Source organism: Rhinatrema bivittatum, chromosome 10 (genome assembly GCF_901001135.1).
Source record: "Rhinatrema bivittatum chromosome 10, aRhiBiv1.1, whole genome shotgun sequence".
NCBI lineage: Eukaryota > Metazoa > Chordata > Amphibia > Gymnophiona > Rhinatrematidae > Rhinatrema > Rhinatrema bivittatum.
Genome location: NC_042624.1, coordinates 85125165 through 85143394, shown reverse-complemented (window position 1 = coordinate 85143394; position 18230 = coordinate 85125165). Strand labels below are relative to the sequence as shown.

The 18230-nt window shown below is 45.6% G+C and overlaps 1 protein-coding gene across 2 annotated transcripts in view; it reads right to left on the bottom strand.

Moving 5' to 3' along the window:
* COL24A1 (collagen type XXIV alpha 1 chain) overlaps window positions 1-18230 on the bottom strand; it is a 554101-nt gene that overhangs the window by 108271 nt on the left and 427600 nt on the right. For both annotated transcript variants that reach the window (XM_029618163.1, XM_029618164.1), the window contains exons 38-41: window positions 14508-14561; window positions 13618-13725; window positions 3731-3784; window positions 1465-1518 (exon numbers count right to left, since the gene is read on the bottom strand). In XM_029618163.1, coding sequence (XP_029474023.1) covers window positions 1465-1518; window positions 3731-3784; window positions 13618-13725; window positions 14508-14561 — 270 coding nt within the window. The remainder of the gene's footprint in view (window positions 1-1464; window positions 1519-3730; window positions 3785-13617; window positions 13726-14507; window positions 14562-18230) is intronic.

The following is an 18230-nucleotide window of genomic DNA, read 5'->3' as shown; positions in this document are numbered from 1 at the left end:
TGAACACACCGGTTAAAGTTACCCGAGCCACTTTACAAAGATAATTTGCTGCTTGTTGGCCTGCTGAATATAGACCTCCAGATGTTTCCCCCAATTGCTAGAGACTTTCCAGCACTCCAAGCAATAAGCTGCCTGCACAACAGGTCTTACTGCAGAGTCTGCAACAACTCAGCACCATCAAAACTACTGCAAAATGCGACTGGGCTCTCTGGCGGGATTAGTTTTAGAAATCTATGCATCAAGGAAAAGTTCTAGAAAAGCGAGAATCTGGAATGCAGAAGGATTGAATCTACTGGTGGAAGTGGGCAACAGAAGTAATTTCAGTAAGGAAGCCTAGATACATCTAAAAAAGAAGTAGAAAACCTGAGAAAAGTGACCTTAAGGAGCCAAGTTAGCCCAGTTGGCTCAAGAAGGAGGCAGTAGAGAAGAGTTCTCTAGACGGCAGTCTCTGAGGAAACATTGATTCTGGATACAGTAACTTCACAAACTGGCAGTAATACAAGAGGAACGCTGGAGCCTCCCAGCAGATGGAGGGCAGTTCCTGTGGACAGAAGTGGGATCTAAAACTACTGTGACCTGAGGACTCCATGCAATCTGCATGTATCTGTGTCCTTTTGGTTTTGGTTAAGTACCCATTCCAAACAGCCTTTGTCCCACCCTGGGAAATCCAGCTGCTATGCAGCTTACTCTGGTGAGCAGTACCCTCCAGCAGCTGCCTCCTCCCTGGGCAGAAACTCTGGGTTGGCATGACCCATCACAGGTCAAGCACCTCTCTGACTTATATCAGCCTCTCACCACACGGTGCAGGGAACCTCTGGAGAATAAGAGGATTTGGGTTCCAGTTCTGACATGAGTCACAGGGAAAATGTTTCGGGGAGAGGGCATTGCTCAGTGGTTGGAGTAATAGGCTGGAAACAAGGGCACCAGAATTAAAATCCTGCCCCTCCCACACCTTGTGACCCTGGGCAAGTTGCTTTATCTGCCATTGTTTGAGCTGACCACTTAAACTATAAGCTTTTCACGATGTGGGTTCGTATATCGTTTGTTGGAAAGTAGCTGGTGCACAGAGCTACTAAATGCTGAAATAAATACATTCTAGCGCACCAGCTGAACTACAAACACATTTAATGTCGATTGCAGTTTTACCTTTTGGTGAAGGAGTTCTTTGTTGTGCTACTGTGGTATCACCCCTGAGGCACCTCCAGCTGCAAACATATCCCCATCCACCCTGACCTAGGACCTATCCAAGGCAGTTAGTCTGATGCCCAGGCTATGGGAAGGGGGTTTCACAGAGGTGGAATGGGGCAGAAGTAGGACGGGCTTGGGTTCTCCCTAACAACAACACATCACCATCTAGCGACCTTAATGCAATGAATTTTAGGATTGCGGTTTATTGCAGCTCAATGTTTTCTTCGGGTCAGTTTTTAGTATAAGGCTTAGCCGTACAAATTTAAGTCTATGTACCTTTTCTCCTTTGGGTCCTGGAGGTCCAGGAGGTCCTGGCTGACCCTGGTGGCCCTAAAAAAAAAGAAATAACTAAATACAAAATTTCGCACGTCATTTGCTTCATCATTTTCAACCAATAGCACTAAATACGATAATGTATGCATTATAGCCTAGATCCAGAAACGTGAAATAAACCCACATGGGTTTATGTGGCCACTGTTATATTGCAACCCTCGATCAGTAGAAGATCATTTCTTCCAATAAGAGTAAAGCTTTCTTCTTGCTTACGCCAGCTCTTTCGATGTTTAGATCTGGTCAGCCTGAGGCCTCAGCAGATTAATTTAATTTAACAGAATTTTTAGAAAATTCTGGACCGAAGTGACTGAATGTTCTATGTTACTGGTTTCATTTGTTGTAGAGCAAGATATTGGTAAAATTATGAAGCAATATTTTAGAAATATGAGTATCATGTTCCCCGGTCATGTAGTGAGAATTTTTCCTGATATTTCAAGACAAACATAGGATAGAAGGAGAGGCTTTCTTAGTTCTTTCACTCTGTGCTATCCATATAAGTGCATTGGTAAATTTGGTGATGACTATTATGGTTTTTTTTCTTCCTGTATAACTGAGGGCCTTTTTAGATGTAAAAAACACTTTCCTTGACTCCTCAGCTATCCATTGGAAGCACAGACATATATATACTGGTAGCTCCTCATGTTAAGCCTTTCGTAGATATTATTTTTCTTATTTTCTCCTGTTTAAATTTCACCCCTCCATTTAAAGTAATTGATTTTTGTAATAGGTAAGGCAATCACATTGTCTATTTTTTTCCTTTTTCTTCTCTATTATTTCTTCTCTATTAATGTTATCTGTACCTTGTGTGAGATCCTACTGTTTCCACATACAACTCGATTTGCCTGTATAATTTGTGAAATGATAAATTAACAGTGGAAAAAAAGTAAGGAATGAACTTCTCTATAAAAAGATGATGCGAGTTCATGGCCCATCTTGTGAAGAACCAGCATATAAACCATCATGATCTAAATTCCAGTTGGGGGGGGGGCGAGACCTGATGGAGAGGGGGGCAGCTCTGGATTTGTCAATAGGCACACATTAGGCCTGGGCCTGGGGTGGGAAACCTTTAGGGTCAGCAGGCTAGTTGAAGATTTGCCACCTTTCGGCGAATCTCATTCAGCAGAGAACAGCCCTCTGCTACCCTGGAACAGCCCGGGGGGGGGTCGTCAGAGCACCAACAGTGCCTAGGGTGGCAAATCCTAAATCCATCACTGTATGTCTCCTTTCCTTCACCGAATGCCTCCAGTCTTAGCTCTCGTTTTGGTAGTCCCATGATGGAAGAATTCTCTTTAACTCTGGGACCTGTAGACACGGGACAGCACAAGTGATCAGAGATGATTCTGTTCTCTGACACCCCCAGGTATAATCAGTGTGGGTGCTGAGCTGCTGCCACTCCCCCCTTCCTGCAGATCTCGGTCTCCTGGGGACAGGTTCTTTCCCTCTCTTCTTCCCCCCCCCCCCCTGCCGCCCCACAATTCTTTACCTCTCAGTTTCTGCCGCTCCCCACTGACTGACCTGAGATCCCCGGTGCGGGCGCTGCTGCTCTGAGGAGGAAGCGTGAATTCCGGGGACCGCGCCAGCCCGCGGCCCCAGTGCTCACAGGCCGCACTAGGGTCCCCACTGCCTGTGGGCTTCTGTGAGCACAGGGCGGCAGGGTGACTCAGTCCTCGCGCCCTCGCTGCCTTGTCAGAACAACAGCGCCAGCACCGGAGATCTGAGGTGGTGGGACGGAGGGGCCAGTGGCTTCAATGAATCAGTGGGACTAGCCGGGGGCGGGGGGAGACAGGAGAGTGAGACAGGGTGGTGAGGGCAAGGAAGTTTGCAGCCCCCCCCCCTCTATTTTTCAAGCCTAAGTACAGGCCCAGTTTGCCCCGTGTGTAAATCCAGGCCTGGAAGTGATGGATCCTTTGGGATTCTACTTGTGGCTTTTCCTTTGTTCTCCCCCATCCCTTCTGCAACATATTTCTTAAGAAAATGATCTTTTTAATGTAACCCATTTTGAAAGTCTGTTTCTTTACAGATGATTAATGGACTCTGACAACGGGCCCTGTGATTATCCATGTGTTAATGCTGGCATATTTATAGTTCTTTTGTTTTTTTGTACTGTACAGGTTATACATTCATTTAAAGCACCAGAACGCAGACAATAAATTGCCAATGAATACATTCAGATATATATTCACTAGCATGACAGAGCACCATAACTCACCCCATATCCTGGAATTCCTGGCTCTCCTTCTGGTCCCATTAATCCTAAATGCCCCTGTGAGACAAACAGAACAGTTAAGCCTGTGAAACAAAGTTTTACATCCTTCAGATCATCACATAAACAAATGAATGTTTCTTAAAACTGAAGGCGAAAATCAATTTTGCGCTCAGATACATGACTGAAAATTTATTTGGAGGGTAAAGGATAAAGACACAATCAAGCCAATGCAATATCAGGCGCTGAGGTTAGTGCACTGCTAAACACGCGGCTGGACTCGCTAGACTTATGCCCGATGCAATACTGGGGATCAGCGCATCCAAAATAGCACACATCGAATACCACTCATCACATGTAAATTCCACGTAGATGAGGCTATCAGCTATTACCACCCGGTTTAAAACATTCCCGCACGGTCAAATGCACCCAGCCCGGGAGCTGGCATTAAGGCTTGCCACGGTCAAGGACTCTATAAAAAAAATCCTGCTTTCTGGGGTTCCTCCTATTAGGATCGTTGTGATACAAAATAGGAGGAACCAAAGAAAGCAGCATCGCGCAAAAAAAAAAAAAAAAAATTGGACATGTCCAATATACATGCACAATATACACGGGCCAGGCCGTGTAATTGTGCGTGTTTTTTGTGCCAACAGCAGGAGAAAACGGTCGCTTGCACTGAGTGTCTGTTTTCCTAACCCAACACTGACAGCCACGTCTCCCGGGCACCTGATGCAGAGGCGGCGCTAGGGTACGCACAATTTCCCCCAGCACCTCCGTTTTTTGTTTTTTTTACACAGCAGCTCATTACCCTATTGCATCGCGTGTCCGGGAGAGGTGGGCGGGCGCGCGTTAGGAAAGCGGGCGCTCGATCACGAGCCCCCGTTTTTCGCACACCAGTATTGCACCGGCCTGGTGGTTTACTAAGTGTTTTTCTCACAGACCACAGAATGGGAGAAAAGCCTTTAGTAAATCAGGAGGCTATTCCAATGCAAAAGGATAACAACGTATGGAAAGTAGGGATTACACTTTCATTTCTCAGCAGGGAAATCGCAGCGTTCGCCGTTTCCCGTCCCAAACTTAAAAACCAACAAAATTGTGTTTCATTTGATTTCCGCGTTCTACGGGGCTTTGTCGTGCACTAAAGCGATTCGGCGCGCGCGCGTTACAATGCAGAAATGAAAAATTAGCAAATGAAAGAAAAAAACAAAACCCAAGAAAAGCTTTTGTCATGCACACTCCTGTGCTGCGGGCACAGTGTAGGAAATCTTTGCCAGGGGAAATCAATCGTCTCCATCGTTTTTCTGTAGGCAAGGAGAATCCTTAAAAAATCTTGAATACATGCAAGTCACGCTTGTGTCTATTATTTTCAGAACATAAAATCTCCTGGGGGTTTGATAAACAAAATCATTTGAATTCCATGTGCATGTTTCAGTTGAGCTGGCATTACGCCCACTTCAGGTCACGGACCTCGAGTTCAACCTATGCTCGTAACAGAAAAATGTAGTCAACTATTCATTTTGTCACCACAAATTTACATTTTAGCCCCCAGACCACCGCATAATACATGTCGCTCGTCATGGTGAGTGGCACCCGTACGGCCACCACGATGGATGGTTTATGTTGCAGTGGTTTTGGGCTTCTCCTGCCTCTGCTGTCAGAGTAGTTGGTGCACCAGGGCCAAAATCAGCTGCGCCGCCTCGCCACGGAATGGGCTGCAGGAAGGGGGGGGGGGCGTGGAGAGCAGCAGACGTCAATAACTTCCGCTACCGAGGCATCTCTGATAGGAAGGAGGAGGAGGAGGAAGGGCATGGAGGGGATGTGGACATCAGGGAAGGAGGACAGAAATTAGAAGAGAAAAAAAAAGTACAAATAGCAACAGGAAAAGGAAGTTAAACAGAAATGGGAAACTGTGGGGAAGGAGGTAGGAAGTGAGATAGGAGGGACCATGGGAAGCCTGGCAAGAAGGAAGGCTGAGAAGGGATCAAGAGGACACTTGTGGGAGCTTCAGTGAAGGGGAGGAGGTGGGAAAGGGAGATCTGAAGCATTTACGGTGGAGAAGACAGTGCTGGCAGGGGAAAGTAATGATAGGGGACCAGCAAAATGCAAAAAAAAAAAAAGAAAATATAAGGGCAGAGAAAAAGGTGGATGGGGCTCTGGGAGAGGGTAAGAGGTGGAAAATAGTGAGGAAGAAAGAAGATCAGATGAGAAAGAGAGACGATCAGAGAGTCAGATGGAGAAGTCGATGAATGCTGTCTAAAAATAATAAACATCAGGAAAACATCTAAGAAAACTCTGCTATTCAGCAGATGCTGACAGCAATAGCCTTTTCCTATGATTTCAAGAACAAGGAGCTGGGCACCTCGCTTCTTTGCCACTGCTTGGCATGTGACGGCCCGTGGGGAGGTCCAACAGGTCAACTGCTGGTGACTGACCCCCACCTCCACACAAGTCACATGCTCAAAACGTAGGAACAAGGTAGCAGACATAGCAAGGTGTCAAGTCATGCTCTCGGAAATCAGGCAGGCGGCCATTTTCAAAAACGGACTCCATTTTCTTCTACAAAGCTTTATTGCCCACTCTCCTCAAAGAGGTGGAGCTAAGGTTTGCAGATTTTACCACATTCCATGGTGATGCCCCACTTCAAGCAGGGTCATGGATAAACAAAGCTTTATGCCGGAGATTTGTGCCCTGAATTCTTCTATTCATTAATTTTCTCTCTCTTCAGAAAATATAATTTGCAATTATATGCCTTATTGTTTAGCCACTGCCCACACAAAGATAACTGAGCCTGGGCACTAGGCTTCTGCAGGTCAAACTGAGGCCCACCACTGCTTTTTCCTATGAAAACAGTAATTAAATACATATGACTCTTGACATAACTTGCATTTTCTGTGGCACAACTTTTCTGACACCAAAAGATTAATATTCAAAATGGTTTATCCAGATAACTTTTGAGCTATCCAGATAAACTGTGAGGTTTGAGCACCTAGGCCACATATCTGGAAACATTTTAGCTGGCTAAGTCATTATCCAGATAATATTTATCCAGATAACTTGGAGGCGTTTCGGAGAGTTCATTTAGCTGAATACCTTATCCAGTTAACTCTGATATTTAAGGGTGTAGACAGGCCTTAGAGCAGAGAGAAGGTTATGTCTGGATAACTTTACATTAACTGGCTATATTCACATGATACCGCTGGTTAAATGGTGACCCAACCCTGCCGGACCCATCCCCCACCCTCCATTGTGCTGAATTCCCCCCTCCATACTAAGCCCGCAAAAGAGTGTAATAATGTTAGGGCCTCTTGGCCTGAAGAGCCAGTCTAACCCCACCTTTGCACTTTATCTAAATATTGCAGCCTCTGCCCCTTACATTGCTCTTCCATCTGGCTTCTCCTTCCCCCATCCTAATCCAAACCTTCTTGCCCCAGCTGGTACCTCTGAAAGACTGCACTCCCCAGGCCACTGGAATTATACCAGTTCAGTCAGCGTCAAGCACTGTTGTCAGAATAATACTCTGACAGCGATGCTGGAAGCTTAAGCTTTATGTTTTACACTGCCAAAGGTAGCGGCTGGAGGGGCTCTAAAGTTTATGGGGGTGTTTTTCAAAAGCATTTAAGCACATAAACTTTGGTTTGATGCATGCAAATGGGCTTTTTGAAAAATTACCTGGGGAGCTTGTACTTCTAAAAGTAAGCAAGGAGGCAATGCTGCATGTACGTTTCTGCGCACTGCAAAAAGGCATTCCTGGGGCTGGAGCTGGGGGGAGGAAATCAATTCCACCTGCACCCTAGCACGGACATTTCCACCTGCATCCTAGCACGGTCATTTGCACATTATTTCCTAATATGGACATTTGCACCTGCTCCCTAGCACGGACATTTGCACATTATTTCCTAATATGGACATTTGCACCTGCTCCCTAGCACGGACATTTGCACCTGCTCCCTATTACGGACATTTGCACCTTCTCCCTATTACGGAAATTTGCCATTATTTCCTAATATGGACATTTGCACCTGCTCCCTAGCACGGACATTTGCACCTTCTCCCTATTACAGACATTTGCACATTATTTCCTAATATGGACATTTGCACCTGCACCCTAGCACAGACATTTGAACCTGCTCCCTAGCACGGACATTTGCACATTATTTCCTAATATGGACATTTGCACCTGCTCCCTATTATGGACATTTGCACCTGCTCCCTATTACGGACATTTGCACCTGCTCCCTAGCACAGACATTTGCACATTATTTCCTAACATGGACATCTGCACCTGCTCCCTAGCACGGACATTTGCACATTATTTCCTAACATGGACATCTGCACCTGCTCCCTAGCACGGACATTTGCACATTATTTCCTAACATGGACATTTGCACCTGCTCCCTAGCACAGACATTTGAACCTGCTCCCTGGCACGGACATTTGCACATTATTTCCTAATATGGACATTTGCACCTGCTCCCTAGCACGGACATTTGCACCTGCTCCCTAGCACAGACATTTGCACATTATTTCCTAACATGGACATCTGCACCTGCTCCCTAGCATGGACATCTGCACCTGCTCCCTAGCACAGACATCTGCACCTGCTCCCTAGCATGGACATTTGCAACTTCACCCTAGCACGGATATTTGTACCTTCACCTTAGCATGGATATTTTCTAGAGATGTGAATCGGAACCGGAATCAGTTCCGGTTTTGTGGACTATCGGGAAATTATTTTTCCCGCGGTCCAATCGTTGTTTTTTTTTTGTTTTTTTTATCGGCTGCACCGAGCCAATAACCCAAAAACACAGCCCAACCCTTTAAAATTAGTTCTTTAGTATCCCCCCACCCTCCGGACCCTTCCAACCCCCCCCCAAAAAAAATTTTTTAAGTACCTGGTGGTCCAGTGGGGGTCCCGGGAGCGTTCTCCCGCTCTCGGGCCATTGGCTAAACAAAATGGCGCAGGCCATCCAGTGCTCCTACCATGTGACAGGGACCGGCCAATGGCATGGATACTCTGTCACATGCTAAGGGCAAAAGGCCATAGGCGCCATTTTGTTTACTGGCAGCCGACGGGCCGGGAGCGGGCAGCGCTGTACAAACATAAAAAGACACTCCCTGTACATACATGGGTGGTATCCACCAGGCAGCCATACTGCCAGTCAGTGACACAAAGCCCCCATTTTGTTTCTTTTCAATTTGCTGAAAGGAGGAAGCTCACCAGGGGCGGATTGGCCTATCGGGAGATCGGGCATCCCCCGGTGGGCCGATCGCTCCAGTCACGTGGTCTGCCGTGCGCGGCCGTGACAGAGCCGCGCTCGGCAGACCACGTGATGTGTCCTGGGCCGCCCTGGGCGGCAAATACCCGGGCCGGTCCGACATCATGAATCCGCCGCTGAAGCTCACACACACATACACACACGACAGACTCAGAGAGAAACAGAGACTCCCCACATCCAAGCTCATAGACACCCTGATAAACATAGACATAGTTACCCCACATCCAGACAGAAACGGAGAGACAAAGATACCCCAGACCCCTACACAGACACCCACAGAGATACAGAAACCCAACACCTAGACAGGCACAGACATACCACACCTAGACAGAAAACACAGACAGACACACCACCCCCCGGAGTGAAAACAGATACAAAGATACACCACAAACAGACACACAGAGGGTCAGAGCTACAACATACCCAGACAGAGAAACAGGCAGATGGACCACATATCTATCTCACACACACACACACACACACACACACACACACACATATATATATATATATATATATACACACATACACAACTACAAACAGAAAGACACAGGCTCAACACTACACACAGGCCACACACTCCAATGATAAAGGCTGGAAAATTTTTCAAAAATCTTAGGTGCCAGCCAAAATATTTTAAGAGCTGAGAAAACGTCCATCCTACCCTGCCCAACTTTATTTTTGCTTTTTTTACTATTTTCACTGATTATTCTTAGTTTGCTCATCTTTTTTAATTTCTCATGTTTTTATTTTTAACTTTTTTACCCTTTTTGCTTTTATTCTCCCTTCCCACCTCCCCATTCTCTCCGGCCTCTTTGCCCATTCCCTTCCCCTACCTCACCATTTCGTCCCCCCTCAGCGGGCAGCAGCTGTGACCCCTCCCCCTAGGGTAGGGGACCCGGCGGTGGCAGGAACTCCTCCCGGGCTGAGGGCGGCAGCTCTCCTGGGGCTGTGGAGCACCGCAGTGGCTGCTCCCGGGGTCCAGCTCCGCCGCAAAATAAGCGACTGCCCAGCCAAGCCCCCTGAAAGAGGCTCATGGCTTAAGCTTCTGAAAGAGGCTCATGGCTTAAGCTTCGGCAAGCCTAAAACGATATCGGGGGTCTTCTGGCAGCTCCCTTCCCTCTGAGCTTGCACTGCAGTGCCTCCACGTCACCGAGCCTCGACAGCACAGCCATTTTGTCTTCCTAGATTGGGCAGCCAGTGGCAGTTTGCTCACCCGTGGCAGGGTGAAATGTCTCTAAACTGTATGTTAATCAGCGTAAATACAATGTGAGAGAAAAACACCTATTCTGGGACTTTTGCTCAAGCTCTCAAGAGATGTGGTCTGCATTTCTCTGCTTTCCACCTCCTGAAGTGGAACTATTGTACATTTTCTTGTCTTGTGACCTTTGCATTTCTTATGCATTAGAACATAAGAGCATGCCATACTGGGTCAGACCAAGGGTCCATCAAGCCCAGCATCCTGTTTCCAACAGTGGCCAATCCAGGCCATAAGAACCTGGCAAGTACCCAAACACTAAGTCTATTCTATGTTACCGTTGCTAGTAATAGCAGTGGCTATTTTCTAAGTCAACTTAATTAATAGCAGGTAATGGACTTCTCCTCCAAGAACTTATCCAATCCTTTTTTAAACACAGCTACAACTAACTACACTAACCACATACTCTGGCAACAAATTCCAGAGTTTAATTGTGCGTTGAGTGAAAAAGAACTTTCTCCGATTAGTTTTAAATGTGCCACATGCTAACTTCATGGAGTGCCCCCTAGACTTTCTATTATCTGAAAGAATAGAGAACCGATTCACATCTACCTGTTCTAGACCTCTCATGATTTTAAACACATATAATATCCCCCCTCAGCCGAAACTTCTCCAAGCTGAAAAGTCCTAACCTCTTTAGTCTTTCCTCATAGAGGAGCTGTTCCATTCCCCTTATCATTTTGTTCGCCCTTCTCTGTACCTTCTCCATCTCAATTATATCTTTTTTGAGATGCGGCGACCAGAAATGTACACAGTATTCAAGGTGCGGTCTCACCATGGAGCGATACAGAGGCATTATGACATTTTTTGTTTTATTCACCATTCCCTTTCCAGTAATTCCCAACATTCTGTTTGCTTTTTTGACTGCCGCAGCACACTGAATCGATGATTTCAATGTGTTATCCACTATGACGCCTAGATCTCTTTCTTGGGTTGTGGCACCTAATATGGAACCTAACATTGTGTAACTATAGCATGGGTTATTTTTCCCTATATGCATCACCTTGCACTTAAAAAACAAAGCGGTAGCCGATCCAGTGAGCTGTGTAACAGTGACGACAATAGGAATCGGATGATAACAAGCCCTTTATTAAAATGCCCGACTCTGGCCGAGTTTCGCTCCCTTGCACAGAGCTGCCTCAGGGGCAATTCATTTTACCAGGACTTGATTTGATCAATGCAGAAAATATCGTATTGATTGTGCCTTCGGTGCAGATGTGTTCTCACTCAAATAGACTTTCTCTAATCAGCATAGTATTGCTACGTAATAGCTAAGATACGGCTCGTCAATCTAAATTTGTCATGTACAGAACGTTTTGACTTCAAAGCAGCTATTACGTAGCAATACTATGCTGATTAGAGAAAGTCTATTTGAGTGAGAACACATCTGCACCGAAGGCACAATCAATACGATATTTTCTGCATTGATCAAATCAAGTCCTGGTAAAATGAATTGCCCCTGAGGCAGCTCTGTGCAAGGGAGCGAAACTCGGTCAGAGTCGGGCATTTTAATAAAGGGCTTGTTATCATCCGATTCCTATTGTCGTCACCTTGCACTTATCCACATTAAATTTCATCTGCCATTTTGATGCCCAATTTTCCAGTCTCACAAGGTCTTCCTGCAATTTATCACAATCTGCTTGTGATTTAACTACTCTGAACAATTTTGAATTATCTGCAAATTTGATTACCTCACTCATCTTTCCAGATCATTTATAAATATACTAGCTGTACCCGGCCACGCGTTGCTGTGGCTCAGTCTGGTTAAATGGAAGAGAAAGAAAAGAGAAAGCACACGTTTCTAATATGTTTAAGCGAGCTGTTCTCTGTTCAGCTCTTTGCGCTTTGGCTGCTGCAGGCTGCAGCTGCTTGTGATCTCTTCACAGCCGCTTTCTAATGCATTTGCTCTGCTCCGGCCATCCCAACTCCCTCCCCCCCCTTCCCCGGCGGTGGACGGAATGGCTCGACAACTCTTCTACCATTTCCTCCTCCTGTGTGTAACTGTCCGGCAGTCCATACTCCCTCCCCCCTTCCCCAGCGGCGGAGGAACGGGCTGAACCGTTTCTTGGAGCGGCGACTCGTCTGCCCTTTCCTCCTCCCCTCTGTGACACCCAGCAGGTAGCGCAGAGCTGTATGGTCCGCACATGCGCAGTAGAGCTGCTCTCTACTGCTCATTTGCGGTCCGTCGGTCAGAGCCCATTTATATTGTAGATAGCGTGTGTTGCTTTTACGTCCAACAGATGGCGCTGTTTTTCAAAAAAAGCATGTTTTTACCTGTCACGGGTGTGACATCTATATAATATAGGTATATAAAAACGCACGCGTATTCGAATGCAACGTTGTGTCAAAATTTCAAAGCAATCAGTGAAGAACTTTCGGAGATTTAAGATTTTGAACAAATGAACAGTTACATTTTTATTTATATAGATTTAAAAGTAAGGGTCCCAATACAGATCCCTGAGGTACTCCACTGCCCACTCCCTTCCACTGAGAAAATTGTCCATTTAATCCTACTCTCTGTTTCCTGTCTTTTAGCCAGTTTGTAATCCACGAAAGGACATCACCATCTATCTCATGACTTTTTACTTTTTCTAGAAGCCTCTCATGAGGGACTTTGTCAAATGCCTTCTGAAAATTCAAGTACACATCTACCGGTTCACCTTTATCCACATGTTTATTAACCCCTTCAAAAAAGTGAAGCAGATTTGTGAGGCAAGATTTGCCTTGGGTAAAGCCATGCTGACTTTGTTCCATTAAACCATGGCTTTCTATATGTTCTGTGATTCTGATGTTTAGAACACTTTCCACTATTTTTCCTGGCACTAAAGTCATTTGTAATGAATTAGTGATTCTCACATGCAATGACGATATATAAAACAGTTAAATAAATAAATAAATACATACATACATACATACATACATGTTAATGTAATAAACTACACTTTATGTTGATATTTCTCAACATGGAGATTAAATATATACATTTAGGGACTGGTATTCAAAAAGGGCCCAGTGCCTGATTTAAAACACCGTTAAAGGCACTTTAATGGACTTGAAGAGCCTAAACCTGAGACTCTTAAATGTAAGTGAGGAATTATAAATCAGCTCTGAGCACCTAAATTTATGCTGCTCCCCTATCCCCACTTCTAATCGTGCCTCCTTGTAAGGTTCCTAAATTTAGGCGTTGGGCCCTGGAAAATTTGTAAATGTAAAAGTCTAGATGCCTAATTCTTAAAGTTACAGGCCTAGGGCTTTGGAATATCGAGCTTATAATCTATAAAATATTAAAAATTACACACATATAGGACAACCAGCCCCTCCACCCAAAAAAAGAAAACTGAAAACACAAAAGCACAAACCAGCAATCCCCTGGTTCCTCTTGCTCCTTTAGGTCCGGGTTCTCCGATTACGCCCTGGTCACCTGGCGCTCCACTTTCACCCATCGGACCCATCTGTCCTTTTTCTGCCTGCCCATGTTATTTCAGAAAGAATAAAATGGACAGGGATTAAACACAACAGAACAAAAGTGGCTTTTCAGGCGGCGAGTAAATACAATCTGCCTTCTCCTCTGTTTACATCGCCTGATCTCTTCCCTTACCTGCGGCGAAGAAATAAAAAGTAGTTTTATAAGCAAGGTGAAAGGGACCTGCTTCTTCACTGCAAGCACCAGCACTGGGCTTCTCCCCAGCACTAAGATGTGAAGCTGGGCTTCCCCAAGCATCACAGAAACACAGAACAGGATTTCAGGGGAGGCTCACCGGGCCCTCAGTCTTTCCTGGCGCAATGCAACTGACCCTGTTTCTTCTCCGGCTTCTCAGAAGCACAAATTCCATTCTGATTTCAGTCTTGGAAGTCAGAAAATTCCATGTAATCCTAATCTGGAAGCCGTCTAATGGTCTCTAATCATGAAAACAACACTTTTTCTTTTTATTTCAGTGAGCACCAGGGGTCACACTTCAGCTGGCCCTGTGCAGCACAAGGGGGGTGAGAGTTTCCCTCAGTCTGAGCACCATGAGTCAGGGTTTCCTGGTACTGAACACCAGAGGTCAGGATTTCCTTACATTGAGCATTTCCTGGCAAGGAATTTCCTGCACCAGGGTCTCCTGCCCGTAGGCACTAACAGACAGCAATTCCTGTATCTGTGAGCTCAGCACTGTTGGCAAGACAGAGAGAGAAAGAAACAGCCCGGGCATGACCTCAGGTGCCAGAGAATTCAGATAGGAAAGGGAAGTTCTGAAAAACACATTACCTTTTTTCCGGGACGACCCCTTTGACCTGGATTTCCTGGTTTTCCTTCGGGACCCTGTGTATGTGTAAAGGGAGAAGACACAGCTGGCTGAGCAGACGTTCTAGTGAACACATTTCAATTGTACAACAGATGTAATTAATCTCAGCAAGGGCTTTGCCTATCTAAGGGATGCCACTGGGAATGCCACCTTTTCAGACTACACTAATCAGCCCATGGCGGATGCTAAACATAAGCGAGTTTTCTAGCAGAGTGCACACTGAGATACATAACCATGAGCAATCCAAGACTACAGAAAGGTAGACCATGATGGCAGCTATAGACCGTACAGCCATCCAGTCTGCCCATCGACATCAGCAGGAAAAAGGAGGTGAGATTGCCTCTGTATAATTCTCTGATGAGACCTCATTCGGCGTACTGTGTACAGTTCTGGAGACAGTATAAACCAAACAGAGTCTTTCCAGAGGGGAGCTGTTAAAATGATCTGTGGTCTTCAACATAAGCACATTAGGACAGACGTAAAGGAAAGGGGAGCTTTGACAGAGACATTAAAGTACCTCCAAGGAATACGTGAAAAGGAGGTGAGCCTCTTTCATCAGAAAGGAATCTCTGGAGTGAGGGGGTAGACTCAGGCGTAATCTAAGGAAATATTCCTTTACAGAAAGGGTGGTGGACACATGAAATGGCTTCTCTGTGGAATCGGTGAAGACAAGGACAGTATCAGAATTCAAGAGAGCATGGGACAAGCATGGAGGGTCTCTGAGGCAGAGGAAGGGACTATAAAGCTGAGCAGGAGATGTCGATGGGCAGACTGGATGGCTGTACGGTCTATAGCTGCCATCGTGGTCTACCTTTCTGTAGTCTTGGATTGCTCACGGTTATGTATCTCAATGTGCATCCTGCTGGAAAACTCACTTGTGTTTAGCATCTGCCCCACATTCCTCTGTGCATACATTATGGCATAAAAGTAGGTATCTTAGAGAGACGTTACAAATCATATCTGAGTTTTGCAGGATTGTCTGATGCATTTTTGTACAGTGCTGTGTACATCAGGTAGTGCTGCAGAAGTGATAAGTAGTACCCGGGAGGTTGGATGTTTAGGTAATGGGCACAACTAGTATTTAGCTGCCCGCTCCAAAAGGCCTAATTATAACTCCACTAATAAAGAGTTAAACAGGAATCTAGTAACAGCTGTTTGTGCTTAAAAAATGAGGATCAACACTGGAACCAAAAAAGGGTCCTTGTTGTGCTCAGCGGCTGAATATCTCCCGCAACCATGCATAGCTCTGTTTTAATAATTAACCCAGCAAAATTACGGGCACGCGATTACACCTGCTATCTGGTTATGCAGCTCTGTGGAGAGAATTTACACGCATATTTATTAAAATCAAAACGTGTGTGCATGTTTGAGTTCCAGCCCCACCCAGACTCCTCCCCTTCTCGGAGCACTTGAGTGCATGTATCCATGTGTGTGTGTGTGTGTGTGTATGTGTGCATGTATGTGTAATTTTACAATGACAATTTTCCAAAGGGCCATTTCTGTGATTAAAGCGCTACATTAGCTGTAGAAGTTCCTTTGAAAATTACCCTCTGTAAGGGTAAGTTTTAAGGATGTGCCCTTGTTTTAGTTTTTGTTGGGTTTTGATTTAGTGTGCACTCATTTTTTAGTGCACACTAAATCAAAATAGTGCATACTAAATGCAATTTAATGTGCACTTACGGGCTAATTTTTAAACCCCAGCGGGCACCAATACCGGGAGATATGTGCGTGGCCGGGCTGCGTGCGCACTGCGCACATTTTCAAAGCAGCCTGGCCACACGTATCTCCCGGTACGAGTGAAAGAGACGAGTTTCAAAAAAAGGGGCGGGCCAGGGGTAGGGTCTGTGTGGCGTGTGGGCAGGCCTAATGGTGCTGTTCCAGTGAAGCGCACTGGCCAGCTGCTGGCGTGTGGAATTTACTGCTGCTTGGGAGAGCAGGTAAGTTCAAAAATTTAAAAAAATGAGGTTAGTTGGGGGAGTTTAGGGATCGAGTCGGAGAGGGGAAAAGGGAGGAAGGTTAATTAGTGGGTTAAGGAATTTCCCTCCCAGTCTGCTCCTTCATTGGATACTACGAGGAGGCACTGAGAAGGACCCAGAGATGGAACGATACCGAAAACTGCGAAAAACTACAATGAAAAAAGAAGTTTTCCACTAGGCCAGAAACAGCCAAAGTGAGCTCAATTAGCCCGCGAGGCTTACAGCTCCACGGAAAAGAAGAAACTGAAGAGGGACCCCACGTGGACGCATGGTATAGGGCATTCTGGGCATGCTCAGTGTACCTAGTCAAAGGTCTGGAAACTTTGACATAGGTTTTCCGCATCCGGGTTCCATCTGATGATGTCACCCCATGTGTGAGGACTACCATCCTACTTGTCCTCGGAGAAAAAAAACAAGACATGAATAAAAAAACAAACCAAAAAAAAAAAAGAACGCGTTTTGGTTGCACACCTGCAGCCTGCATAAGAAAACTGGCAAAAATGTATCTAAGTTACAGCAATTTTCAAAGTGAACTTAGCACATAAGTCCGCTTAGAAAATCAACCCACCACAACTACTCTCCCGCAATTACACCCGCTAAAATGTGCACCAAAATTGCCCTTAAAATTTTACACACATACTTTTGCAAATCCCAGAGTATGCGAGCTAGTCCAAACCCTTCTCCAACCCTGCTCCCGGGAACGCCTCCACCCGAAGGAGAGGTGATACTGTAAAAGGCCAGTACTGTGTCTAAAACAATGTTTTGCTCAAGGAAAATGCCTTTGGAAATTACCTTCCCTATGGACAACAGGATCTGTGAAAAGGATCTCACTATTCTTTTAAATAGCTCTACCAGCTGGAATACTTGTCCTTTCCAAACGGCTCTGGAAATGCTAAGCTTAGTAATCCCTAAGGGAGAGCGTCAAATGTAGGAGTCAAGGCAAACAGTTCAAAAGAAAGATCCACAAGAGGCGGCAAATTTTTGATTAAACGGCAGGTGAGCAGCACTACCCTAAAACTATATTCAATAAAAAACTCTCTAAGTTTACATGCTGGGGGAAAGCTGCACTGAGTCACGGGAAACCGCAGTCTTGGACTGCTCCTGTAGTAACTGAATTATCCGGTTTCAGCTCATTCCAGCTCTTCCTAACCCATGGACAGATCATGTACTCAAAAGACAAGGATGTAAATGGAGTCCTCAATTTAGGTTTAATCCCTTAAACTCAGTTCTCCCTCCCTGTGGTTGACTCGCTGCATTTAAGGGAAAAGGCAAGGAGAAATCCTGCCTCGGCCGACAACAGGAATTTAAAGCGACGCTGTAATTATTCTTAACTTCGCAGCCGCCGTGGTCTGGCTGGGTGGTTTATCTACAAATTGACAGAAAGGCTGCGTCACGCGGGCCAGTGAGAGCCAGCCTGCCATTTGGGGGAACAGCAGCCTTTCCTCTGAAAAGGCCAAACAGGGTCACTTGGAGGAAGGGAGGCGTGAGATGCTAGAAAGAGAAGGCGTATTCTTGAAGTTAAGGAAAGGCAGGTGTTCTGTCTTTCGGTTTTAAGTAGCTTTTTCAATCAGAAAAAGACTTTTTTTCCCCTCAGGAAGGTGGAGGACTAGTTCCATACCAGTAGACGGATTGTGACACACGAACCCAGGGGGCAGTGAAATGAGTTTCTGGTGGGGAAGGGCCTAAGCCAACCAAGCTCCACCCACTCCC